Source organism: Podarcis gaigeae (genome assembly GCF_964106915.1).
Source record: "Podarcis gaigeae genome assembly, chromosome: 1".
Classification (NCBI taxonomy): domain Eukaryota; kingdom Metazoa; phylum Chordata; class Lepidosauria; order Squamata; family Lacertidae; genus Podarcis; species Podarcis gaigeae.
In genome coordinates, this window is record NC_139678.1 from 89,243,470 (window position 1) to 89,270,610 (window position 27,141).

Below are 27,141 nucleotides of genomic sequence, written 5' to 3' on the forward strand. Positions count from 1 at the left end.
TCCCCTCTGTGCTTTTACGCTACAGTCATTTACATTGTGATCCACTTACAATTATGACAGGTTGTTCCTGTGTAGCCAGTTTCACCACAATCACAATGGAATGTTGTCCAGGATTGGGAGCATTCTCCTCCATGTTCACAGTAGTCTGGTAGACACCTGGGTGAGGAGGGTGAGAAAGGACAGTTCAGCAAGAGCAACAACAAAGGTATTAGTTGCTTTTAACCAGATTACATATGCAATGAAATGTGCAACATATTGCCCTTTGCATAACTTTTCCTATCCCACTATGTTTCCTATGACTACAAACATTGGTGCATAGATGGAAACCATTCCTAGGTTTTCTGCTTAGCTTGAAACAAAGGTATTCAAAAGAATAGCTTGCACTGAACAGAATGAATTCAAACCAAGTCAAAATTAACACCAAAAAGAGGTTAGCTTTGTGTTCTTTCTGTGTCTAGGCAACATAAAATGTATGTTTTATTCTGGCCTCCAATAAGGAGTAGTAATGTAAGATGAACAGAGATGTAAAACTTTCATCATGTTTTCCTGTTTGCACTGACATTTCGGGTGCTAAACTGAGTATCTGGCTATACTAGGTTCAAGGATATATGAGAAAAGAGAGCTATTAAAAATAAAAATAAAAAGAGAATGGGTTGTGAATAATATACTTTATGCTCTCCCCCTCACTCTCACCAGAGCTCTGATACCAAGTACTAGTGAAATGAAGAAAGCAACATGAACTGCAGTAAAGCACAGGAAGTCGACAGAAGTGGGAACAGTGGGTGGTGGACCCAACCTGAGAGCTCATTTCAAAGCCTTAGTTATGCGGACATAAATGCAGAATCAGCTTTGCTGGTACTCTTGAGGGCTAGGTTCCCCCTCAGAATAGAACTTAAAGCAGATTTCTCCCAGGTACTGCACTTTAAATGTTTATGAAATTTTATTGGGACAAAGAAAAAGGCTGTTTGGAGTTTTTCAGACTCTGGCTCACTCACTTGGGAGGAAGATCCAGTCTGAACTCCTGGCATCATTCCCATGTTAAAATGATATCACGTGACTCCAGGGCCCTGGTGATTAAGATCCTCTCCTGAAACATAGCAGGCTGGAGAGGAGAGGCCAATGACCCTGAAGACATTTGTTTTATCAAGTTATTTGACATCATCTTATCACAAGAAACCTGGGCTCACTATGAAATAAACTTGGAGGAATTCAATTCATACTCCCTCCTAGCTCATAAATCCAACATCATGGGCCAATATAAAGCGGGACTAACCCTTCTCTGCACTTAGCAGCCTAATCTTGAAATCATTTCCCTCCAGCCGTGAAATCATTTCCTTCCAGCCACATGACAACATTGCCCAGACGTTCTTATTGAGATATTCAAACTTGGTTCTAATTATAATCAACGTTTATATCCCCCCTTGTCCTGACAAGCAGACATTGATGGGCTATTGGAACCAGCTCACATCATTTTTGGAAAAACTGGATACCAAATTCCCCAATATTGATCTGCTAATTGCGGGTGATTTCAATGCAAGAGTGGGTAAAGACAATTTTGAGCTTGTGAGAGAGATGGGTTTCAACAAGGAGGATCCCCTGCCCAAGCTTCTCTCTGTCATGTGACATTCCAGAGACACCCATATAAATGAAGCTGGAGTTTGCCTTGCCAAGTTGTGTGTGCATTCTGACAGAGTGATCCTGAATGGTTCATTACCAGGTGACCTGCTAGGAGAGTTCACGTTCATCTCCAGGAGAGGAAATAGAGTGATCTACTACATCTTAGGCTCTTCTGCTCTGACAAACCAGGTTTAAACCTTTCAGGTGGGCGACCGCATTGAGAGCAATCACCTTCCTGTGATTCTAACTATTAACTTCCCCATCCCCATGCATCCTCTGCAAGAACCCCCTGCCAACAGAACTGATCCAGCTCGAGCCATGAACTTTATGGTGAGCAACTGCACCCCTGGTGATTATTCATCTTTGACTCTGGCCACCAAATTTAACAATCCTGTGCTCACATCTGCATTGCCTCTGACTCCTGATGCAAGCAAAGATTTCCTGCTTAGAGTCCCTTGGACCACAGACTCACTTCACAAACTGTTCCAAACAGAGTTTATGTTGGAACATAGAGCTTCTATAATTAACTTGGTAATCCCCAAAGAAGCTATTGAATGATTTGAAATCCTAATAACATCTCTGAATGAGTTTTCAAAACAACAATTCAAAGGGTGAAAACAACCCAAGGAGCCCTTTGCTGTGATCTGGTTTGATAAGGAATACCGCGATCTCAAAGAACACATCCAGAATATCTTCCGACAACACCATAAGGAAAAAGCCACTGCCCTACCCCCAGAATATTTCAACTCTAAAAACTTGCCACAGCATCTTATTTTGAAAAAAAGAGGTTGAATCTTATTTTGAAAAAAGAGATCTGAACATACCAACAAACAATGGAAACATCTCCACTATGCCATAACCTCAAACAATGAAAGTTGATTCTCCTCCTTAGTTTCTGGGACATTTAACATCAATCTCCTCTCCACCTATTTCGCCTAATGGTTGGTACCACTACTTTTCAAGTGCCTTGCATGAAGATCTTTCCAGTGGGCCAGCTTGACATCATTCTATGCAAATTGATGCCCCAGAGTGGCCTCCAGTTTCATCAGATGAAATAAAAATGTTAATAGGGCAGTTAAAGCAAGGGGAAGCTGCTGGCCCAGATAGGATAGGTCCCAATGTTCCCCATTGAGGTTGGGAATTCCACCCTTGTTTGGCCAGGACACTCCATATTTACACCAGCTTTATGATCCCCACCTACACAGAGCTCTTTCCCTCGCAAGATTTAACGTCTTACCATCTGCGGTTTTGCAAGGTAGATTCTCAAAAATCCCATACTCTGAAAGATACTGCCCTTGTGGCACAAAACAGGTTGAATCCATCACACACGTTCTATTTTATCACCCATTTTATGCAATAATAATGGTGATGATGATGATGATGATGATAAGTATTTGGCCCTCTTATTGAAGGTGGGGATTAATCGCACTGACTCTTCCAGGGTGTCTCATGTGTTGAACAATTGTAGTAATGGCGTTGTGGAGAATGTGGCAAGATTTTTGAGTGACGCTATGGAATTATGTCACCATAGGTCCTAAGGGCCATCTTCGAACCTCATGATGTCTGGACAGTTTTATCCTAAAGTATCTCGTACTATATTTCATTAATTGTGTTGTGTTCTGATCCATGTATACAATGCACTTTTTTAATGCCAATAAAGGAGATTGAATGATGATTGAATGTTATCAGAGTAGCAACGATGAAGTGCTACTGCTCACAGTAGATTGTACTGAGCTACATGGAGCTACGTTTGGTTTCCATGAAAAGCAACTTTGTGATTTGTTCTGCACAGCATCACATCAAGGTATTTTTCACTGCCCCCTGCAGTCCCTTTTCTCTCCCCACCCCATCAATTTTCAAAATGTAGGTTAAAATCTTTTTTTTAAAATGCCCTTAAGAAGGATTTAACTTATTTTGTTTATTCAGAAACAAGCTGACTTTGCTTATGATTTTAGTCAGATAACTAACACTTCTTTTTTTAAAAAAAAGGAATTTTGTGCTATGTGATTTAGCATTGTGAGGTTATTGTATCTAATTAGCTAACAATTATTTGTCTAATTACCTCATAATTATTTATCAGAATTAGCCTAGCAGAGATATTACCCTCACTAAATATATAATCAAGGGCTTGATATCCTGTCATGCATTTGCTTTCACCACCTTTACTGTGTGTTACTCATGCAGAAACAGGGCCAACTCCACATATTTTTCTGCCTAAGCCAAAGGACAAGATGGTGTATATTCACTCCACCCAAAATTCATGTGCAGAAGCCTAAAAGCCTGACAACTGAATTTTTCTTCTCACTAGCTTAGGAGGTGCAGGTCAGGAATACACAGCTCTATCCAACCCTGCCTCTTATCATCTGCCACCTGAGGCTGCTACCTAATGGTAGTGCTGGCCCTGCCCAGAAATGTAGCTTTGTTTAAAGCTATAGCTAAAGTACAATTCCACACCTTGACAGGGAAAACTTTGATTATAAGTGAGATGAATAAGGATCTATTTATTCGCATTGTTGAAAGGCATAACCCACAGTTAATATGTATCTCACTCTGTGTAGTATAGATATTGTGTGTGTGCATGTGTGTAGTCTTTGGTTTTGTGACCACTTGATCCTTAGAGGAAATGAAAAAATGACCTATACAAAAATAGAAAAATAGTAAATCCAGATGAGTTTCTTATCTGGCAGGGCCAATAGTTTTGGAATACAAGTTCTCTCTCTCTCTCTCTCTCTCTCTCTCTCTCTCTCTCTCTCTCACACACACACACACACACACACACACACACACACATATGAGATAACTTGTATTCCAAAACTTTTGGCCCTGCCTGATAAGAAACTTATCTGGATGTACTGTTTCAGTATAGGTCATTTATATGCCCTGTGAATAAAATTAATAACAATTATCTCACACGACACATATTTTTGACATAAATATCAATTTATGTGTGTGATAGCGACAGCACAAACATGCTTGGGTTTTCAACCCCTCCACAGTGGCTTTGTAACAATACACTGTTGTGCCTCACTGTCATTATCAGCAATACTGTGTTATAGAGAAGTGTCTCAATGAAATTGCCTCTGTTACTTATGTCTTAGATTCTGTTTTTTAAATTCTGCTTTCAGGCAGGAACTAGCTGCTGCCGGCATCATCGCTTCCTGGACACAGGCATCCAAGCTATGTCCAAGGACAGGTCCAAAGAGACAAAATGAGGATACTGGACTGTAGTTTGAGAGTTTATCTGGGCAAATAAATGAGGAATGTCTCTGGTTGCTTGTGCTTTCTGGATAACAGTCCTATTCCTACAGTAGTATCCTAGGAAGAGGGGGCTGGGAATTATAAAAGGAATAATCAAAACTATGGGGCCTTGCCCCATGGCATTATCCCTCTTTCTGTCCATGGGAGTTATCAGAGAAAGTGGCTTCCTGCTGCGGCTCCTTCCCCAGCTTGTTCTGGCTTGATTGCCTAATTTCACACTGTCCTTGCTCCTGACAAATAATAAACAAACTCTTGCCAGATAATTATCACAGAAGGAGTTCTCGGCTCTCTGAGAGCTGGCAATGCCATTTCTCAGTTTTATTATGCCTCCCTGTCAGGCATACTTGAGGAACAATCAGATAGGGAAACCCAGCCATCTCCAACTGCATGATCAAGCCTGTATATAAACATGGCACTGCACAACAAAGGAACCTGGGCTACAAAAAACTGAATGCTTAATTTTAGTCTAGCTTATCTGAAAATTCCATTATAGGTACATGGGAAGCTGCCTTGGTCCATTCTCATGATGGTCTACACTGACCGGCAGCCGCTCTCCAGAGTTTCAGCCAGAGTTTTCCCCAGTCCTGCCTGGAAAGCAGGGGTGCGGATTTCAACAAATGCATTATCCAAAATTCTCCAATAATTTGGGTGGAGATGTCAGAATAAGAAACTGGACGAGTTTTCGGAAAATTCTTGTCCAGAGAAACTGGTTCAGGTTTACTGTCTATGGTCCAGTCCCTGACATCTTCAGCTATACATAGCAGTTCAGGCAACAGTGCTGGATTAAAAAAATAGCTGTGCAATCCTATGTATGCCTACTCAAAATTAAATGGGGATTCCTGTATATGACTGTAGCATTGTTCATTGAATTGTGAAGTTGCCAGACATAAGTTGACTGACATAAGGCAGCTCCGTGTGGTCATATAGTGTGACCTGGGAGTTTGATGGGTGTGGGTGTGGGTGTGGCTGGAATGTGGTTTGTTTGGTTGTTGTTGTTGTGTTGCTTTTGTTGTTTTTAAGGGATGGCATCCAATTTCGTTGCACTTGTGCAATGTTGCACTTGTGTAATGACAATAAAGAATCTATCTATCTATCTATCTATCTATCTATATGTCCATCCCATCCATCTCACTTGACAGTTGCAGGACATGGCAGCTTGTTTACTTGCCTGTGCTTCACTCAAGAACAGCCCATGCATAGCTCAAGGGAGCCATTCAGGCCCTTCTAGCATCAGGGCCGGTTACCCTGTTACATTTAATTCCAAGGCAATCCACCGATCATGAGAGAGCGGTTATACAAACAGTGTCAACGCTGGAAATTGTGTACTGTCAGGAAGGGAAAGGTGAGTGCACAATGAAAGTTCAGGATCCCCAAAGACAGGGTGTTAAAGTTAGTGAAGGAAGGAGTGCAAAGCAATGTCTTCTCTCGACAACTTTTTCTAGCTCACTGCAGGTTAATTATTCCAGGGCAAAGACAATATTAAATATTTGCTTCTTCAGTCCCAGCAAGGGAATTTGATTTCACTATAAAACAAATAAAGTTGAAACACACAGGGCATAATTAGAAAGAAGATTCTCCAGTTTCCATGGCCAGTTTTAAAGAGAAAGAATTAATAAGTTGAGATCAGCTGTATCCCACAAATTAAATGTTAAAGAGCTTGCATGTGCAAAAACAACCCTCTGTTTTCATTTTTTCTTCTCCTTTTCATTTCTCTCTCTCTCTTTTCTTAGCCTGCAATAGGATGTAATTTCCCTCTGGTCTGCTTTCTATAATATAACACGCACAATTTTGAGCAGAAAATGCTAAGTCTGAAATTAAATTTCCAAGCATAAATTCAGGTTGGTTTAAGAACATCAGGGCAGGCAGAAAGGAGAATCATCTATTTTAAAAGCAATCTCTGATTAGGAGGAGTGCTCTGCCAAAAATAATTTCCCTTTTTTGGTGTTTTGTTTGTTGGTTGGTTTGGTTTTGCATTATTCATCATTTAATGAGGAACAGAATGCACTTGAAAATTATCAAACCGGGGAGAAAGTTCAGTGACATTAACATGGATGGGGACAGAGTTTTTGTCATGCTTTCCTTACTTCTGAAGTAGCCAATGGGTATCCTTTCTTTCACTCTGCACATCATCTCACTAGTGATCTGCACTCTACAGCCTTTGTGTCCAAAGTATATAATATATCTCATTTATGTTGGAAAGGTAGGGACTATTAACAATATACAAGTCTAGCTATCACATCCTGTCTTCATGCTTTGTCCCATTTAAGACCTCCTCTCTTGGAGTTCTGTTTGGATTGAACATCAGGGCAACAAATAGCTGGACCTGAATTGTTTTATCTGTATATATTGGAAAGTGTTTTGTCTGTTCATTTATTTGTTCTCTATAGGGTTAGCTGCTTCTCAATATATTGCCACCAAATATGACATGAGGGTTTGTGAGGTGGAGGTGGCAGACTTCATCACTGTTTAGATACTGGGAGCCATTTAGAATCAATGTGGTGGTCCAAAATGTCAGTTTGACCTGACTTTGCCTGTTTTTTGACATAGATTTGGCTGCCACTAAAATATTAAACTCAGAATGAGAGTCTGGGGTGGAGGTGGGGCGTCTTCATTGACATTTGGATGCCAGCTGCCATTCTGAATCAAGAGGGTAGACTAAGACAAGACTTTAGTGTTACTTCACCCAATTTATGGTGGGCCCAAACTAAAAAAAAACCCCTCACCATATATATATACAAATCACAATTTTTTGGGTTTCTAAAAAAATCCTGAGCAGCAGAAGGGAGTGAGTTATTTGAGAGTGGGTAAAAATAGGTCGCTGTTCAAGAACAATGGAAAAAACAATAAAAGGTATGAAAAGACATGGGTAAGGAAGGGGCGAATGAGGCAAATTACAATTACATGAGGACTGAGGGGATAAGCAATACATCACAAACATCCCAAATCAGATTTCTTGGATTCAGTGCAGAACTTCATTTTTTACCATTACAAGAAAAGATGGATTATATTTCATTAACCATGTTACAACCCACCCACCCCCTGCCTGTCTGTGACCTATGATCTTTTTACTTGAAACCAATGATGACAAACTAATAGGAAAGTAGTGAGACTTCCCAGAGCCATTTCCCCCATAATTTGTCCTTCTGTATTTTCATCTATTTGCTGTTAATTGGTTTCACCTAGATTTCCACAGAAGCTGTGATGATAGCGTCCATCACCCAGTAATCCACCAAGTCCCTTTGAAACCTTCTGAAATTGCTTTTGTAAACTTAGTGCCTTTCCATAGAACCTGTGGTGCTTAAAATATCCGTTACGTGTTCATCAAAGTCATCCGTGTGCTCGACAGAAATTTCATTATCCTTATTGTGGTTTCTGGTAGAAAATAGAGAGATAAAATTCCTCTTCACTGAAAAGCTGGATCATTCTATTCATCTATTTTATCAGCCAACCAGCGACAGAGTTGAGATTTACTGCAGAAGAATTTCACAACTTCAACAAGGTAATTTTACAGAGGTTTTCAGTTGCAAGCACTGGGGATGCTTTTCAAAGAGGTTGAAATAACACATATGGAACAACGCAATACAGAATGATGGACTCTGGGGCTCTCATTACATTAATTATTTGGTGACTGGTATTCTAGATATATTCTTGTGGAATCATAGTGTATACTTCTTTAATGCAAAATGTAAAACTCGAAATACAAAAAAAGCAGGTACAGTGTTGCAGTGTGGTTTTGTTTCTGTTTTCACTGTGTAGATGCCAGTATCTGTGCTGATCCTGAAAGTAAGTGTAGACCAGATAAGCTTTAGAGAGTCCCCCCCCCCCCACTGGAGTGGCGTAGGAATGGAGTGGGCAGATACCCAGTCTTTGTGAATTCTGATATTAATTCAGGGGTGTGGAACATGTGGCCCTCCAGATGCTGCAGAGCTACAACTCCCATAATCTCTGAGCATTGGCCATGCTGATTTATGCTGATGGAAGCTGAAATATGTCTTCAGGGCCAACGTCCTCCTGACTTGATTTGTGCCTGGATTAAGTACAGATCTTCACGAAGAGGGAGGAGGAGGAGGAGGAGGAGAATATAGCTATCCATGGGACTTTATACTTCTCCCAATATTGCACTACAGCTCTTGGCTCAAAGAAACATGTCAAAATCCACGTAATTTTTAAAGAGATAGAACATATACCAAAATAGTATTTAAATATGGATTTGCATGCAATTTTTTATGTATATCTTTTTTTAAAAAATAATTTGCAGATGAGTGTAGAAATGGAACAGAATGGACCTATGAATGAACACATGCTGCAAACAGGAAACAGACAGGTTCATCCATCCCTAAGGGTCAGATTAGTATGATGGCACATACGCTGGGGTTAGCTGGAACCCCTGAACCCCACCCAGGTTTATACCAGATTGGGTCAGATTGCATGTATGGTGAAATACATAGGTGTGAGTTGTCATCTGGGGGTTCACCTGATTATCAGCATTCCAAGTTCTGTGCTATCTGTATCTTAGCTATAAGGTAACACGGGGACAATATAGGTAGAATTTTTCTAGGCTTTGTAACTGAGTACTATTGCAGATATGACTAAGTGAATGAAATGCTTGGGAATCTGTGTCATTCTCCCACAGCAGAAGTGGTAGTTATGCCTGCATCACTGACTCAGAAATAAGAGCCTCGGAAGCTTGCAGGGGAAAAGATCACTGGAGCAGCAGGAAGGTAAGCAGGAAAGTGATCCTCTTGCATTTGGTTTTTCCTCATTTTAAAAGAGAAAGGTCCCTGCCCTTGATTTCTTGAAGAAATCCTGAAAAAAGTAGGATGCTTTCAGAGACAAGTTCACTCATCTTTAGTTAGACTAACTGAACCAATATCCATTTTAGATATTTAATAAAACTGTGTCCTAATTTATTTTAATTATGGCCTCTTTCATTCCTTCTGGCATATGGGAGCAAGGACCTTACAGAAACAAGGTCTTTTCACCTAGCTCTGAACACTGCCCCTACACATACACACACCTCCCACATCCATCCCCAAACCAAGAAATTAATTGGGAGCTTAAAGCTCAAACTAAAAATAAGCAAGATATATTCTGAAAATTCAGGATATATTCATAATGAGGTACGATTGAAAAGCACAGGTTCACATATATTACCTCTTCTGCCCCCTCCACTGATAGACTTTTGCAAGTGATTAATTCCTCACTTAGTGTGAAAACTGGCAAACAAGACCACAAAATATTACAAGCTCACAAGCACTTTTACTAAGCCACACAGTTCACTTCTTTTTTAACCCACTCTTCATCACAAACAGTCTCAGGGTGGGGTATATATTAAAGTACAAATTCAAACAGTACAGTAATTCCATGAAAAACATTAAAATCAATCATTATAATTTCTACATCCCTATTTTATAGTGCAAATTAATGCATGCCTATTCAGAAGCAAGGTTCATCAATTACCAGAGGACATGCTAATAATAATACAGTGGTACCTCAGGTTACATACGCTTCAGGTTACATACACTTCAGGTTACAGACTCCGCTAACCCAGAAATAGTACCTCGGGTCAAGAATTTGGCTTAGGATGAGAACAGAAATCGCATGGCAGTGGTGCGGCGGCAGCAGGAGGCCCCATTAGCAAAAGTGGTGCTTCAGGTTAAGAACAGTTTCAGGTTAAGAACAGACCTCCAGAACGAATTAAGTATGTAACCAGAGGTACCACTGTAGCTATGTCTGCAGAGCTTCTTTTCCTGGTCATCTGAAGTGAACTCATCACTAGCAACTTGGAAACTGGATAAGGGGGAAATCACACTTTGGTGCAGCAGGCTAGTTTTCAAGTTACTTCCTAGAATTCTGAAATTTCCACAACATGAATTGGGAGGGGGGTATTTTATTTTTAACTATGCTTCTAAAAACTGCTACGGTATGCACTAACCTGCAACCTGTAAAGGATTCCATTTAAGCAAAACAGAAAGTGTGATAAGGCAATGACATGTTTTGATCATTCAAACATCTCCTTTTCTTTACCATCCCTTTACAACTTCAAAGCTATCAAATTCTGTTTGTGCATAAAATTTAATCTTTGCACAAATCTGCAGCTTGATTTAATTTGCATACTCCATCTCCCACAAACTAATATGGAGGAGAGAGAGAGAGAGAGAGAGAGAGAGAGAGAGAGAGAAGGAGAGAGTGAGTGGAAGAGATGATGCTTCGTGCAAGTCCAAATTCTTCCCAGCAATACTTTTTCCAGTTACTCCATTTCACCTAATGTTGGAGGATTAGAATTTTCACTTACAGCAAACTGTACTTATAAGCCACTTGGCTGAAAGAAAACAAAACACACAAGAAGAAGAGAGAATAATTACCTGTCTTTGATGCCACAGAGATCAATGCGCAAATCACTAAAATTCCCCAGGGAACCTTGCTGAACTAAAATGAGGTCCTTGGGCTGGTTATCAATAAAGATGAGTCTCATGCAGCCTTGAAAAGCCGTAATGGGATTTAAACATTTTGAATCGGTAAAATTGTCAGGGCACCCTGTGGGACAGAGAGGGGAGAAAAGAGTGAGATGAAGAATACTTAAATGATAATTTATTTCCTTGGGGGTTCACTGATGGAAGGTCTAATTATTCCTAGTGTTCTCATTGCCTGCTCGATGTGAGCAAGTTACAAATTCTATGGCAATAAATAAAAAATTAAAGAAAGAAAGCAGGCAATAATGCTGACAGAATACAGATACTTGGAGAAGCTCAAAGTTTTTGCTTGTCTTTTTTTAAAGCTACAAAGTGCAGTCAAGATTCAGTAAAAGAGTTGCCACTGTTTTCAACTGGATGTTTGAGGATTGGATCTGAAGGGCAGAACCTACCAGGAGTATCTGTACAAATTCCATTAGGAAGCACCCTTGTATACCAGGTACAGCTGACCCTATCATCTGGACGCAGCTGGCCCTACGTCACACACCCTTGTTATCCACTGAGGAGAAAAGAACCTTGTCCAAAGGACAGATCTGGCTATATTAGGTTATTAGGGATCTTTGTTGAATCTGAACTTTGGCTCCACACAATACTAGCATCATCCAAGCTTGGAGGGCAGCCATGCATCCTCTTAAGGTTGACAAGGCACGGCAGGGAGTGAATTGATTAGTGAAAACTTCATTCTGGCCCAAGTGGGTGGAATAACATTCCCATAGCGCAAAGAGGTTTGATTCTCCCTAGTTCTACAGAGATGATGGTGCCCACCTCTCTGTTCTGGGTTGTGACATTTTTTAGAGGATCTGCAAAGAGCTCTCTATGAAATCTTGTTTGTTTGGGGATGGAGGCAAACTTGTTGGAGTTGATAGCCACATGTGGCATTTGGTCCAGGCAAGCAGAACTGGTTGGTTAAACATCTGATACATTATTGGGTTAAGGGCACTCTTTATTCACCTTCCACTTCCTTTGGCTTGGGAGGGGAGGTCTTTGGGGGTGCTTTAGGCATTGCATGCACACCTTATTGAATTCTGGATAGCAGAGCCATGGTGTGCTTGTTGAATCTGAAAAACCCAAGGTTCATGTTGCAAGGAGGGAGAATGACTTTCCAATCCTTTGTTGTGTGGCCATAGATTGTACAGTGGTATCTCTGGTTACAAACTTAATTCGTTCCGGAGGTCTGTTCTTAAGCTGAAATCATTCTTATCCTGAGGTGCGCTTTTGCTAATGGGGCCTCCAGCACACAATTTCTGTTCACATCCTGGGGCAAAGTTCACAGCTTCTTCTGGGTTAGCGGAGCTCGTAACACTGAATTGTTTGCAACCAGAAGTACCACTGTAACTGTAAACATGCCCAGGAGATGGGAGGGGTCCAATCTTTCCTTATCAAGAACTCACCTACTCAGACTCCTATGATTTGACCCAGGAATAGGCAAACTCAGCCCTCCAAATGTTTTGGGACTACAACTCCCATCATCCCTAGCTAACAGGACCAGTGGTCAGGGATGATGGGAATTGTAGTCCCAAAACATCTGGAGGGCTGAGTTTGCCTATGCCTGGATGTGGTTAATTGTGGCTTGTTTGTTTTTTGTTTTTGCAGATCCTCCAGTTTGTTATATTTAATAAATTCAGACTCCTTTTGCATCTTGAGCCTTCTTTATGTGCTTACAAATATTGTCCCCATCTCTCAGCGTCTCAGGCCTGATATGATGAGATTCTGCCAGGTTATGCTTTCCACACTTTTCACAGTGAGTCCATCTCTCTGAATCTAGGACTTCTTAGTGTTATCATAGAACAGGAAGACCTAATCCGTTATAAGCATCCATTTCCCTTGTTGCACTCGTTCTGGTTAAGCCCTTGCAGCCCACTAAAATGTACCAAGACTGATTTCGCACATTTCCCTGCCAAAATGGGGAGACTGTCAAGTCAGTGACAAATTATAATATATGACGGGTGGCTCATTTGGGCTTGCTGGGTCACAGATTGTGCAGGCCCATCCAGGAATCAGTTCCACAGCACTTGAGCAAGCAAACTGACACAGGAATAGAATAAAAGGTTCTATATGCCTGGCTAAGCCATGGAATGACCATCGGCTAATACAATTAAGGTAATAGTAGCAATGAATTGACAGTTGGCAGATGTCTAAGTATTGGCTCCATGCTGCCTGCTGATAAGGTATGCCCTAGAAACCCTATGCCACCTTTTTCCATATGGCATTTAAATTGCGCTGAGCTTTACACCAGCTTGCTAGGGTCATGTCAGCATCTGGGCTAAGAGTACTGCTACGCTGAGGGAGAATTGGAGAGGGGAAATGAAAATGTCATCTGAAAGCAGTTTGCACTCTGGATATAATCGAGGAGCACAGAGTAAACTCTGTGAAATATCATAGGTGCAAAAGTCAAACCAAAAAGAAGTCTTTAATCCCACCACATCCTGCACAAAGGTTAGCAACAGAAGCATTGCCACAATATAAAAGCAGTCATCATAGCCAAACAGGGTTAAACTGAGGCAAATGTTGTCCTACCCTTCACAGCATAGTGGGTGGGTGGGTGAAGGGGGGTTAAGACAATGTTGCTGTTGTTATTTTAAAAAGATGCACGCAGCCCATCTTTAAACAGAAGGAAGGAACGAAGGAACGAAGGAATTTTTTTTTTTTAAAAAAAAACCTTTCAATTTAAAACTGGAATACAACACTTCATAGTTATAAAGAAAACTGCTAATTTTTGCGCTCTATGGGTTGATGTTTTCAAAGAGTTTATAACACACATCAATTTTGAAGTACATACATCTGTAAGTATTTTATATTCAAATGCAAGTACCACTTATGGTGATTCTAAAATATTATATTTGGCAGTATAATAGTGCAGAAGAACAATTATTTTATTGTGATGCTGCCTTGTCTGAACAAGCAATATGTGACTGGCTCATAGACAAACATATTTGAAAATATGGGAGCAAGCAGTGTCTCCTACAAGCCAAAATTCTGGAGCCTTAGCTAATGTCACACAAATAGAGTTTTTGTGCCCACAGTGATCAGTAGCCAAAACGAGGGAATTACATAATGACCAGCCAAACCTCCCAGAAACCTCTTATATGCTGCTAGACTAGAACAGACCATATGATATATACAATGTGTACACATCATACCTTTAAAGCATATTTCAATCGCATTCATTCCCTCAAAGAATTCTGGACAGTGCAGCTTACCTCTCATAGAATTGCATTTCCCAGAAAACACTTTAAAAACTATAGAGCTCAAAGTTCCTTGAGGGAAAAAATGTCCTTCAAATGCCATTTAAAGGTATAGTGTATATGCAATCATAGACTCATGTTTGTAAAAGCTTCTAGATCAGATTTTCTTTGGTCTGAACAGTTCAGGTTTCTACTATCCCAGGGTATCCCTTTAGATATTTTCTCCCTGGATCCAATCTCCACTTCATTAACAGCAGCTCAGCTAAACAAAGGATGCTTGTTAGAGGGCCTTCATCCAGAAAGTGATAAACTGTCCTCAGGTTTATAGGTCCAAATCTAGAGATTCCTACTAAACAGATACAAGGGAGTGTGTGCATAGTATTTCTGGGTCAGGTGTGTGTTGCCAAACAATTAATTGGCACTATCTACTCTGATTATGGGATATGGGTGGTGCTGTGGGTTAAACTACAGAGCCTAGGACTTGCCGATCAGAAGGTCAGCTATTTGAATCCCTGTGATGGGATGAGCTCCCATTGTTCGGTCCCTGCTCCTGCCAACCTAGCAGTTCAAAAGCACGTCAAAATGCAAGTAGATAAATAGGTACTGCTCCGTAAAGGAAGGTAAACGGTGTTTCCGTGCGCTGCTCTGGTTCGCCAGAAGCGACATAGTCATGCTAGCCACATGACCCGGAAGCTGTACACATGACCCGGAAGCTGTACACTGGCTCCCTTGGGCAATAAAGCAAGATGAGTGCCGCAACCCCAGAGTCAGTCATGACCGGATCTAATGGTCAGTGGTCCCTTTACCTTTACCTTACTTGGATTATGTTGTTGTTTTATTAATTAAATTAGTATACCACCAGTTACAGATAGGTAGCCGTGTTGGTCTGCCATAGTCAAAACAAAAAAAAATTCCTTCCAGTAGCACCTTAAAGACCAACTAAGTCAGTTCTTGGTATGAGCTTTCGTGTGTATCTGAAGAAGTGTGCATGCACACGAAAGCTCATACCAAGAACTGACTTAGTTGGTCTTTAAGGTGCTACTGGAAGGAATTTTTTTTGTTTTTAGTATACCACCCTTTAGGTAAATAGGTAAAGGACCCCTAGATGGTTAAGTCCAGTCAAAGGAGAATATGGGGCTGTGGCGCCCATCTCGCTTCAGGCCGAGGGAGCCGGCGTTTATCCACAGACAGTTTTCCGGGTCATATGGCCAGCATGACTATACCACTTCAGGTGCAATGGGACACCGTGATGGAAGCCAGAGCACACAGAAATGCCATTTACCTTCCTGCCACAGTGGTACCGATTTATCTACTTGCAATGGTGTGCTTTCGAACTGCTAGGTTGGCAGAAGCTGGGAAAGAGCAACAGGAGCTCACCCTGTCAGGCGGATTTGAACTGCTGACCTTCCAATCAGGAAGCCCAAGAGGCTCAGTGGTTTAGACCACAGCGCCATCCGGGTCCCTACCACGCTATTACCCACAAGTCTCGGGGTGGTTACAACATAAAATCACAGTATAAAAACACAAATTATGTAATAAAAACAAAAACAACCCAGTAACCCCCTCCTTCAAAACACATTTGAAAAGGGCCTTGGACGTCAAACAGTCAAAAGTCTGGTTAAAGAGGAACATTTTTGCCTGGCACCTAAAGGTGTATAATGAAGGCACCAGGACTAGAGCATTGAATCAAGGCATCATATTTCCTCCTGAAGCAGGCAGTCCGTATTGAAGCTGAATGTTAGAAGATTCAGGGCAGATAAAATATAAGGGCCACAAATATATGGAGGCGAAGGCTATCCATGGCTACTAGTCACAATGGCCATGTTCCACTTCCACTGGGTAGGCCTTTGAATACCAACTGCTTGGAATCAGAGGTGAGGGGAGTCCTGCTTGTGTGCTTCTCAAAGGCATCTGGTTGGTCACTGTGAGACATGATGCTGGGCCATTGACCAGCAGGCTGTTCTTATGCTCTTACATTTCCCCCCAAAGAAAGTGCACACACTCAAATGAGTACATGCATGCACACACATTGTCCCCACCACCACCTTTTGTGTCCATATGTGAGCTCAAATAGTGGCAGATATACAGATGATATGAAGACTGAAGAAAGTGAAGAGGACATACTCTCCTCTGCTATTTCTCCTTCTCCAGCAATGTAAAACTAAGTGGAGGTCACTCGCCGAAACAAACAAAAGAAAACTTATCACATGGTCTGGAGATCATTTACAGGAAATGTTTAAAGTGCAATCCAGAGCAGTTTAGGTATGATTAGTTCTGACTGAAAGTAATGAAAAAATAAGCACTTATCCCTGCACTTCTCCACTGTGGATTTCAATTGGAACTCGGCATGACAAAACCCTGTATAGATATATCCATCATTGACGTGAAAAGGTGCAATCCACTCCTAACCATTATTATCTGCCTTCCCAAAACTTTCTACCATCTTACTTATATCAAATGCATCAGGCTGCATACAAAGCTGACACATTTTCATTTCAGAGGCGTCTGTGTATTTTGGTTTCTCAGTATATTGTGACTTATCTATTTTGACAGCTAACCCCAAAAACATGTAGCTTTCCAATGGTTTGGGAGACATGTGATGATTGTTTACTAACAGATCCTCTTTTTAAAATAAAATGCATACAAAGATACATACATAAAATGTAATAGATAACAACATTGGTTCTTTTAAGAAAAACAACTAACAAAAATGGACATCATTTTTAGTCACCACAACAGCACTGTAAAGCAACGTACCTCCAAAATAGTAGCTGTGCCCTGAATAAATCTGTGAAACAGTGGTTGCATGAACTGTAGATGCTACATCATTATCGAGAGTTAGGGTGATGCGATGTCTTCTAGCATTGATGTTAACTGCATGCCACAGACCATCATACAGATTGCTGCCTGGGAAACAAGGAGTGGAAAAGAGATCAACTACTCATGGGGGACAAGAAGAAAGTGGAGGAGGAGGGGAAGCTTGTGAGTAATTACTGTCCTTTAGGTAAATAACAAAACTGTCACTCAGGCAATGTCAGGGGGAGCACACACACACCAGGTATAAACAAGCTAACATTAATGAAACTTGTCCCCAGAGCCAGAGTCCTCATGCACTACATGAAGCTGTTACATATATAAATATCTCTATTCATTTCAGTGAAGGGGATGGATACCAGTGTATATCCTTGCACCCCACTGAACTAAAGAAGGAAGCCTTTGATTTAGAGACGCTGTAAATCCTCTGTTCCCTCTTTGTCCCACTAAAGAATTGTTGAATTTTAGACTTTTGTCTTTTGCTTTGGGTTCCCAGTTGTTGTTGGACTACAACTTCCATCATTCCTAGCTAGCAGAACCAGCAGCCAGGAATGATGGAAGTTGTAGTCCAATAGCAGTTGGGGACCCAAGTTTCAGAAACACTGTTCTAAATGCATGCTGAGGAGAAGCATTCCCCAAGCTGTACTGAAGCTCCCATCAGCCCCAGCCAAGTTAGAGAAGGCGGATCATGTCCTTTGTTGGAAACGACTCAATTTCTTTAAACTCTTCCACCAGTCTATGTGACTGCATAAAGCAGGCTGGGGTTTATAAGCTTGAATATAACTATTACAAGGACAAAAGGGTAAAAAAATGGGGGGGGGGGTGTTACTTACCAGAACAAGGAGAGCAAAAGCTAAAAGGATTTTGGTTTGGCTCTACTTAGGATTTCTGCCAAATAAGTCTATGGCATCTTAAAGACTACTTATTTTCCTTTGTATTGTAAACTTACACCATTGGATGCAAGGAAGTTCGTGCATATAAATGCTTATCTTTTTCATAGAACTTTGTCTATTTTTGCTGCAGCAGTTGCTGCTCTAGATTTTAAGGGGCTAGATTTGTTGTTGTGCTTTTACTACTTCTTGTCTTTTGAGTTGCTATATCAGCATGCAATAACCTTCACACTATTATCAAGCCAAGGGCATGCTGTCATGTCAACCACAAACCAGCATACTGTTGAATTTTTCCCTCTCGCTAGATTTGGCAGAGGGAATAAAAGATGGTTCTTCTAAGCTTGAGTTGCCCAATTTTCACTTCCCTTTAAAACAAAGGATAGTGTTTTGATGTCATGTTTCATGTTGGAAAGCCAGGGACTGGCCACCTATGAGGCCTGCTCTTCCCTGCTTCTCTCTCTGGCTCCTTTCCACCTGACCTGGGTGGGTGGCACCCTGTCTGACTCCAATTATAAAGGCTGCTGAAAGATGTTTGTAAAGCACTAGTCCATTTGGTGCATAATGGGGAGAATTTGGCATGGACGGGAGATTAACACACCTCTGTTTTCTGCAGCATTCTACAACACTTCTGCTGTGATACTTCAGTTAAGGTGATACTTGAATTTAACTGGTTTGAAATGAAACAGTTTGATATTGATGTAGTTTTCTGTTACTGATTTTACTGAAGAGTTTATTAAATATAATCGTATTTTTGGAGACTGTATTTATTATTCATTCATTCATTCATTCATTCATTCATTCATCCCCCCCCCCAAAAAAAAACCTATACCACCAATGTGGGAGGTTTTTAGACAGAGGATGGATGGCCACCTGTTGTGGATTCTTTAGCTGTGCTTCCTGCATTGCAAGGTGTTAGACTTGATGACCCTTGGGGTCCTTCCAAGCTCAGCAATTCTATGATTCTATGCAGTGCTTTCCCCCCCTTAAAAATGTTTAGGGGTACTGTCATTTTCCTACTCATATTGAAATACTGCTCCTCAATGAGACCAAACTTAGATTCACAAAATGTTTAGAGTTTGGATTTGATATCCCGCCTTTCACTCCCCTTCAGGAGTCTCAAAGCGGCTAACATTCTCCTTTCCCTTCCTCCCCCACAACAAACACTCTGTGAGGTGAGTGGGGCTGAGAGACTTCAAAGAAGTGTGACTGCCCCAAGGTCACCCAGCAACTGCATGTGGAGGAGCGGATACGCGAACCCGGTTCCCCAGATTACGAGACTACCGCTCTTATCCACTACACCACACTGGCTCTCATGGTATGCCTACCCCTCACACTGGTATCCCTACCCCTGCATCCCCCCAGAAAAAAGCACTCATTCTGTGATTTTTAAAATGCATCAACAGCACTGTATCAAGGAAACCCTGGGTGAACAGATGACTTTCAAACAGGCATCTAAACGTCAACATGGTAGGAACCAGCTGACTTTCACTGTGAACTCATTCCAAAGGGCAAATCATGTGTTTAGAGGAACTTTAATTGTGATGTCTTTTGTTAGCTTCCTAATGTGGATCCAAACACTTGTATCATGGCATGTGTTTGATAAATCTATGGCTATGTTTTCATTGTATGTAGGTACAATAACATATTGATTTATTTACTGTTCTTTTGAGCTGCTTGGAGCTTAATTTGGAAAGTCAGTATAGAAACAAAGAATCTGAAAGAAAGTAAGTGTTTCTATTAGATATGCAATACCTGCACTAACTCCTACATATTTCTCTGTTCCTTTCTGGATGATGAGTGACATCCTTCCATGCTGGAGGTATAACAAGAGTAAACCGGAATCTTCTGACAGCTCCGTGGATAGCAGCAAACCATCCTTGTTCCACGTCCGAAACTGGAAGCTAACTGACAAGCCATCAAGCTGGGGAGTGCCTGGTAACAGCAAGTAACTGTTGTTGGAGCTGTCAAAGGTGATGGGAGTGATTTGTGGTTCTGAGCAGGCAAAAGTCACATTACCCTGGAAAGTAATAAAAACAAGGGGAGGGTGGGGAGGGGAAGGAGACAATGACAGGCAACCATCAAGCTGTTTTCCCATTCAGTGGCTCTGAATATGCTGCAGTTATCACAACAGGAGGACAGGAATATAATGTACCTTTAGGATTGTGTGTATGTGTGTGTGCAACATATAGAACCAGACAGTTTCTCACTTATACAGAAACTTCCTTGCTGATTTCCATCCTATTGGTATGGAGAATGAGTGCTTTGCTGCAGTTTTAAATAAAAATAGGACTGCATTTGCACATTCATGCCCTGGGCCAAGGAAATACACATGCACATATATAGTGTTGCACTGGCTGGAAAACAGAGCTTAGATTTGGCAGTGGGGTAAGGTGGACATCCTTCTACATGCCTTGACTGGGTTGGTGGCCATAGAACAGCAGCCGAATCCATGCTTTGCATAGAGAAGATACCAAGGTCAGGCTCATTTAACAACAGGGTTGGGAAATATCTCTACATGAGACCCTGGTTCACCACAGTCAGCATCATTACTGGACTTGATGGACATGCAGCCCAGTAAACCATGAGAAGAAAAACTCTTCACAACTTAAGAGGGAGGAGGGGAAAAACTTGCTGGGACCATTGGCTAGGTTTCCCAGGGCTGAAGAGCCAACTGTTCCCTACCTCCTGATGTATAGGAGTCCAATGTTAGTCCTATAAGCTGCCCTACACAGCATGTGCCTCCATCAAGCTCAGTGGGGCAGGATGATCACAGCATTGTGGAGGTGTATCCATGTTAACTTTGTACATGAATCTTCTTGGTCAGTCAGTTTGGTTTATTGGGTTTAGCAAACAGCCATTACACACAGAAAATAATAACAACATGAATTAGGGTTGCCTTATTTCAAAAAGTGAAAATCTGGACAGAAAAATTGTTGAGCTGTTGTTGGCCAAAGTTGTTAAACTATTTTTGCAAAATCTCAAAAAAAGACATTTTTGAGCTATTTTTAAAGGAAATCTCCAAAAAAGACACCGTCAACATGGGTTGCCATATGTATGGATTTCTCTGGACATTTAAATGATTTCCTTCCAGACACTATTTACGACTGCCAATTGCTGGCTATGTCCAGGAAATTCCAGACATACAGCAAACCTAACAGGAATACTGCTGCTAATAATGGTTTACATTTCTACTCCCTTACCCCTAGTGGATAAATCATTTTCTGTTCCCCCCTCAAGTTTTGTTACAAGAAATTTAGATGTTCTAAAGGATATCTCTCTTTCGACATTGGGCAGCAAAGACAGGTCTTTAATCTTCACCTTGAACTGATCTTTGCTCAGTTTCACTTCAAAACCAAAACTAAACAAACTCTCACTTCCAGAGCACACTGCTTCCAGATGACTTTAAGTTTAGTGTGGCGGGACAAATCCTACCATTTATTTTTCTGACTAACTTTCTGATGAGTTCTATTCCAGTGAGCGTCGGAGCTCTCGGAGCTTGATCTCAACATTGGTTCTGATCTAAACGCTCTCCTGAATGGCAGCTGGACTCCCAGTGCCTTTATTCTTGGCAATTCCATTGTAAATTAATTCAAGCAAGGAATATATCAAGCAATTAAGAATAAAGGAAGAGAAGTGCATTCACAGCTTTCAAAGATAGTACACAGGGTTTTGTGGACAGGGGGAGAGCTGCAACTCACTTGCTTTTGAACCAAGGCACTTTGTGAAATATCAACTGAAATCTGATAAACCCATTCAAGTAAAAGGCCTTCCGTGTGGTGCGGTCTCTCATTAGAAATTATATCTCATTCTAACAGTATTATTAGAATGAACAAAAGATGAGTGATTTGCAGGAAGCTATACAGTGCTTGGGGATTCCCTTATTGAAAAGCTAGGACAAAATGATGGAATAGCTTCTTATCACTTTCAATAGCTTTGAACAATTCTTAGTTGACAAGGGGAAATTAAACAAAGTTCTGGAAAGATGTTTAATTTGCTGCTAACTGAAACAAAAGCTTCAATGGGATCTTTCTCTCTTTTCCTAGATTACAAGACAAAAGTACACTGGAACAAGGAATAAATGCATTTCAATAAGTCCAGTTTGAATGACTTCTTATCTTTAACACCTCCAAAATTATTTCAGCCAGAAGGTGGAGTGAAAAGCTAATCAAAAACCATATAAATGCCAAACTATGCCAAACATTTTCTCAATAAAACATCTGCCACATTTGCAGGGAGTGGGAAGGGGGAAGGACCTTGGTGGGACAAGGGTATTCTCAATACATTTAAGGGACTTTCAAGTGTGGGGGCTTTACAGTGAGTGTATTCAGACATAATATTTTGTGGGCGACTTTCCCATGATTTCTTATTGAATGAGTTTCAAAGTTGTATTCACACCATTGTGATTTTCCATTGCAATGTCCACAAGAACCACACCTCAAGGTGTGGGAATGGCTTGATGATTACATATCTGAAAGTTTCTTACTGCTTTCCCTCTTGACCACACCACACTCCTCCCCTCACCCCAGTTGCTCATCCTACACATGCATACCGTCTTCCACAGTTGAATAAAGGCTAGTTGTAGTGCAATCCTAATTATGTCCACTCAGAAGTAAGCCCAAGTGATTTCAGTGCTACTCACTCCCAGCCAAGTGAAGTTAGGATTGCAAGCTTTGGTCTGAAGCATTCCCCATCCCGTCAGAAACCTCTATATCGTTACCCAAAACACCCACAAGTTTTATAAACGTGTGTGTGTGTGTGTGTGTGTGTGTGTGTGTGAGTTCTTAGTGGAGAAGATCCAAGAGGAGGAGACAAGGCTTTCTGCATAACCTGTGAGGCAATCCTGGCCATGTGTGTCCTTCCAGACCTGGAATAACCCAACTCCATTCCCACAATATATTGAATGTTATTTATCAGGGACCGTGCTGAGAAGGGTTTCACTGAGGAAGAATGATGGGAGCCACCCCCTCCTCCTGATCCTGAATCTTCCCAGGAGCCAGAGGACAGTATAGATTTGGAACAGTGGTTTGCAGAGGGGCATAGTTCAGAAGGCAGAAGCTGGGAAATACTGGATGGGGAACAGCTAGCAGAAGAAACACTAGAAGAGAGAGAGTTAACAGATTCACAGTCTCTGGATAGTATCCATTCCCGTCTCCCAAAGTCCAGGACAGCTCAGAAAATGGCAGAACAGAAAAAACAGCAGCTCAGATTAAAAAACATAGGAGTGACGTAGATTAATAGGGACAGGAGAAGGTGTGGTTCTTAATTGGGAGCACCACCATTTCTAGGAGAGATGTTCTTTGTTCTCTCACTGTGATTATTAAAGTTTCTAACTGGTAAGAAGACACATTTTCCTTGGTTCTGCTTATTTACTGCCACGTTGGTGGGAGGGACGGGGAGCTGATTCCCTGAAGCCTGACATTATTAGATGTTAATCAGCCAACAGCCTGGGTGAAGAGAAATGTTTTCATCTGAAGCCTAAAGGTGTGCGATGAAGGTGTCAGCTGAACCTTCCCCTGCCCCCCCCCAAAGCTAGTGATTCTTGAGCTGCTAAAGATTTAAGTTCTCCATTTGTTCCCTGCTCACACAAGTCAGAAAGCACAGAACATTCACAGCCCAATAATGGGGCTCTGAAGGTTGTGAGGCAATTTCAAAATTGACCCTTAAAAATATGATTGCTTTATTGTTTCATCTGATGAGAAGATGCCATGGGCACTGCTTCACTTTATCATAATCCAATCCTGGCTGAGGTCCAGATAAGATTGCCAGATGTCACTTATTGAATGTGATGGTTGTTTAGTGCAAAGACTGTCTTTTGTTCCAGTACATCCAGCCTTGCAGAACATGATATTCATTCCATATGTCAGAACGGCAAGAACTCTGTTAAAGTTCGTACAACAGATGGCCAAATTGCTACTGTGGGCTTCCCCCACTTTTTCTTATTTTGGGAATTTTGATGTATCATGTCAAGATGCGGAGTCAACACAAATCTGAAGTGAATAGGGTAGTGATAGGGCAGTTGATAGCAGCCATGGCTCCCAGTACGATTCTGAGCACAATTCAAAGTGTTGGTGCTGACCATTAAAGCCCTAAATGGCCTCAGCCCAGTATACCTAAAGGAGCGTCTCCAGCCCCGTCATTCAGCCCAAACACTGAGGTCAAGCACTGAGGGCCTTCTGGCAGTTCCCTCACTGTGAGAAGTGAGGTTACAGGAAACCAGGGCCTTCTCGGTAGTGGCGCCGCCCTGTGGAACGCCCTCCCATCAGATGCCAAAGTAATAAACAACTATCTGACTTTTAGAAGACATTTGAAGGCAGCCCTGTTTAGGGAAGTCTTTAATGTTTGATGTTTTATCACGCTTTTAATATTCTGTTGGGAGCCACCCACAGTGGCTGGGGAGGCCCGGCTAGATGAGTGGGGTATAAATAATAATATATTATCATTATCATTATTCATCTCCTGGATCTGGATCCTAAAGGAACATGGTTGTGGTAAGCAGACAGATTCTTCATTTGTAGATCTGACTTACAAGATTTCACTGTTTGTCTGATATCACTGTTTGGTAACACTTTATACACCCTCATTCTTCATAACTGAATTTTGCTTTCTTTGGAATTTGGGAGTGCAGATGGTTATCCTGCAGCCATTGCAGGTTTGTGCCAGCAGAGGGTCTATGAAGCTCTTAGAATGAACATCACCAGGCACATCTGGACTAAGCTGGTCAGCCTGTTTCCTAGCAATCTTCCTTAATAATAGTGTGCAACCAAACATGGCAGGGGTAGATGTTTCCAGAGCTAGTCTTGAGGCTTAACAACTTTGCCGGTCAACTTAATGCCCCATTTTGGTTCTGGATGGCAGATATATTGTGGCCAGTTCTCAGTTCAGGAGGTTGCACAGGATGGAATGGCAAGTAGTTTGTCATCTCTGTGGGTAATTTAGTGACCTTGGTCTTTGCTACAGGTTACTGAACATTCCCTAAATGAAAGTTCAAAAACTGTTGACTTTCCTTTTTCTAAGGAACAAAGTAAAGATACAGGAACTTTGTCCTCCTTTTCATCTGGTAACTAATTGTGCAACCCTACCGGTACATTTGCACACCCATATCCAAGACAGATGAAATTTTTGAGGTGACTGGATGTATATTATAAATGGAATACAGTACAGCCACTGCTTCTGCACAATTGAATACATACAGTAGGGGCCGTGCTGGCTAGCCAGCTTCCTTTTCAGCACTTCTCACTGATGGATTTGGTGAGATTAGCATGAATGAGGGTCAAAACCACGTGAAAAAATGACACTAGATCTTAGCTTGTCCCTAGTGCCTTCCCTGGAACAGTTGCTATTACAGCTGAACTCACTTTAACTGAAAAAGAAAAGGATTAAAAAAACCCCTCAAACTTTTCCCTAGCTGTGAAATAGAATAAGAAGTTTCTATCCTCCAGAGGGAAACTAGAAGATCAGACATGTCTAGCTGCTAAAAACTCCATCTAGCACTCATCTGGCATTTACGAACTCCATTGAGTCCAATGTTTCCAGTCTGATTAACGATTCCTTTAACAGGTACTGAAATGTACTCCAAAGGGGCTTCTGCTGCTGTTATTACAATTTGAACTTCCTAAATTCAGGCAATTAAACAGAGATATTTAACATTTCCTTGGTAGATACTGCCTTGACCCTCATCCACTTGGGAAAGAGGTCTGTCACTATCTATTTTCAGGAGTAACATGGCAAGCAAGGGAATTTCCTTTGTTGCAAACAGGCCATTGTAGAAGCTATCAAAGCAGATACAAATTGTTTAGTTAAAAACATTAAGCGAGAGGCAGTGCATATTTGGAACATGTCTTGGCATGCAATATCACCTTTAAAAAGAAATCACCTAACAGAACCCTAAGGAAATGCTATGTAATCTGACTAAGAGGAGGTCTTAGCAATCATCCCGAGACTGTCTCTGTGTATAGCATCAATGAGTGAAACTTAATTCTCTATTTCTTGCCTATTTTGCTGATTACTCAAGTGTGGATTACTATTTTATCAGAAGAAAGTTGAAGTCTGTGAGTGCGGGTGATGAGGATAATTAAATTCCAGCAGTTACAAACCCAGGAGACATAAAAGTAATCTCTCAGCTCAGTGTCCCATCCTACGCTGATGCTGCTAGATTTAACACCTGGGTGAGTGCTGAGGGTGCCTTTCAGTTAGTCTGGATCTTCAGCTCCTTAAACTTATCATCTTCGGTCTTCCAGAAGGAAGCATTTCTAAACATATTAATAAAAAGTGTATGGCTAATACAAGCACTGTGTTGGAATACCACAGTTAGGATGTCACAGAAATTCTTTGTGTGAAGTCCCATGCACAGCATTCATTTAAAGCACACTGCTTCCTCCCCAAAATCATGGGAACTACAGTTTAAGGGTGATGGGGATTGTAGCACCATGGCACATAAACTACAGCTGCCATATTTCTTCGAGGGAAGCCATGTGCTTCAGATTTGCTGCAAGTGAAAGGTGAAGCACAGGGCCTCCAGTTAACCCAAATAAAGTTGAAGCAGGGTTGGGATTTCTTAATTATAATACTTTTTGTATGCACATACGTCCATATTGGAGCAGTTATGAAGGGTGCTCACATGTAAAAATACCATTTCCTTCTTTAAAATATTTGGGAGAAATGGTCATTTCTTTCTTGGCCTCGAATTACTCAAGCTTTGATAGGAAAGGCCACAATTGATATGCAGAAGTCCTCTCCATAAGTGATGTGATACACACATGCATTTTTCATAAAGTATCTGAGTACCTGAGTATGTAACAATTTCATAATAATCATGATGCTCTCATTATGCAGGCAAAAAGTGAAGAAGAACGTAGCTATTCATGCTGATTATTAGAAATTGTTTCAGAGATAATTTTTAGCCTT

The 27,141-nt window shown here is 41.2% G+C and overlaps 1 protein-coding gene and 1 long non-coding RNA gene across 3 annotated transcripts in view; both read right to left on the reverse strand.

Moving 5' to 3' along the window:
• LOC310825486 overlaps nt 1-27,141 on the reverse strand; it is a 632,470-nt gene that overhangs the window by 135,078 nt on the left and 470,251 nt on the right. The window lies entirely within an intron of this gene.
• Nucleotides 1-27,141, reverse strand: part of CNTNAP5 (contactin associated protein family member 5) — a 313,291-nt gene that overhangs the window by 135,078 nt on the left and 151,072 nt on the right. For both annotated transcript variants that reach the window (XM_083734111.1, XM_083734112.1), the window contains 4 exons: nt 19,990-20,254; nt 17,291-17,440; nt 11,241-11,412; nt 50-156 (listed from right to left, as the gene is read on the reverse strand). In XM_083734111.1, coding sequence (XP_083590237.1) covers nt 50-156; nt 11,241-11,412; nt 17,291-17,440; nt 19,990-20,254 — 694 coding nt within the window. The remainder of the gene's footprint in view (nt 1-49; nt 157-11,240; nt 11,413-17,290; nt 17,441-19,989; nt 20,255-27,141) is intronic.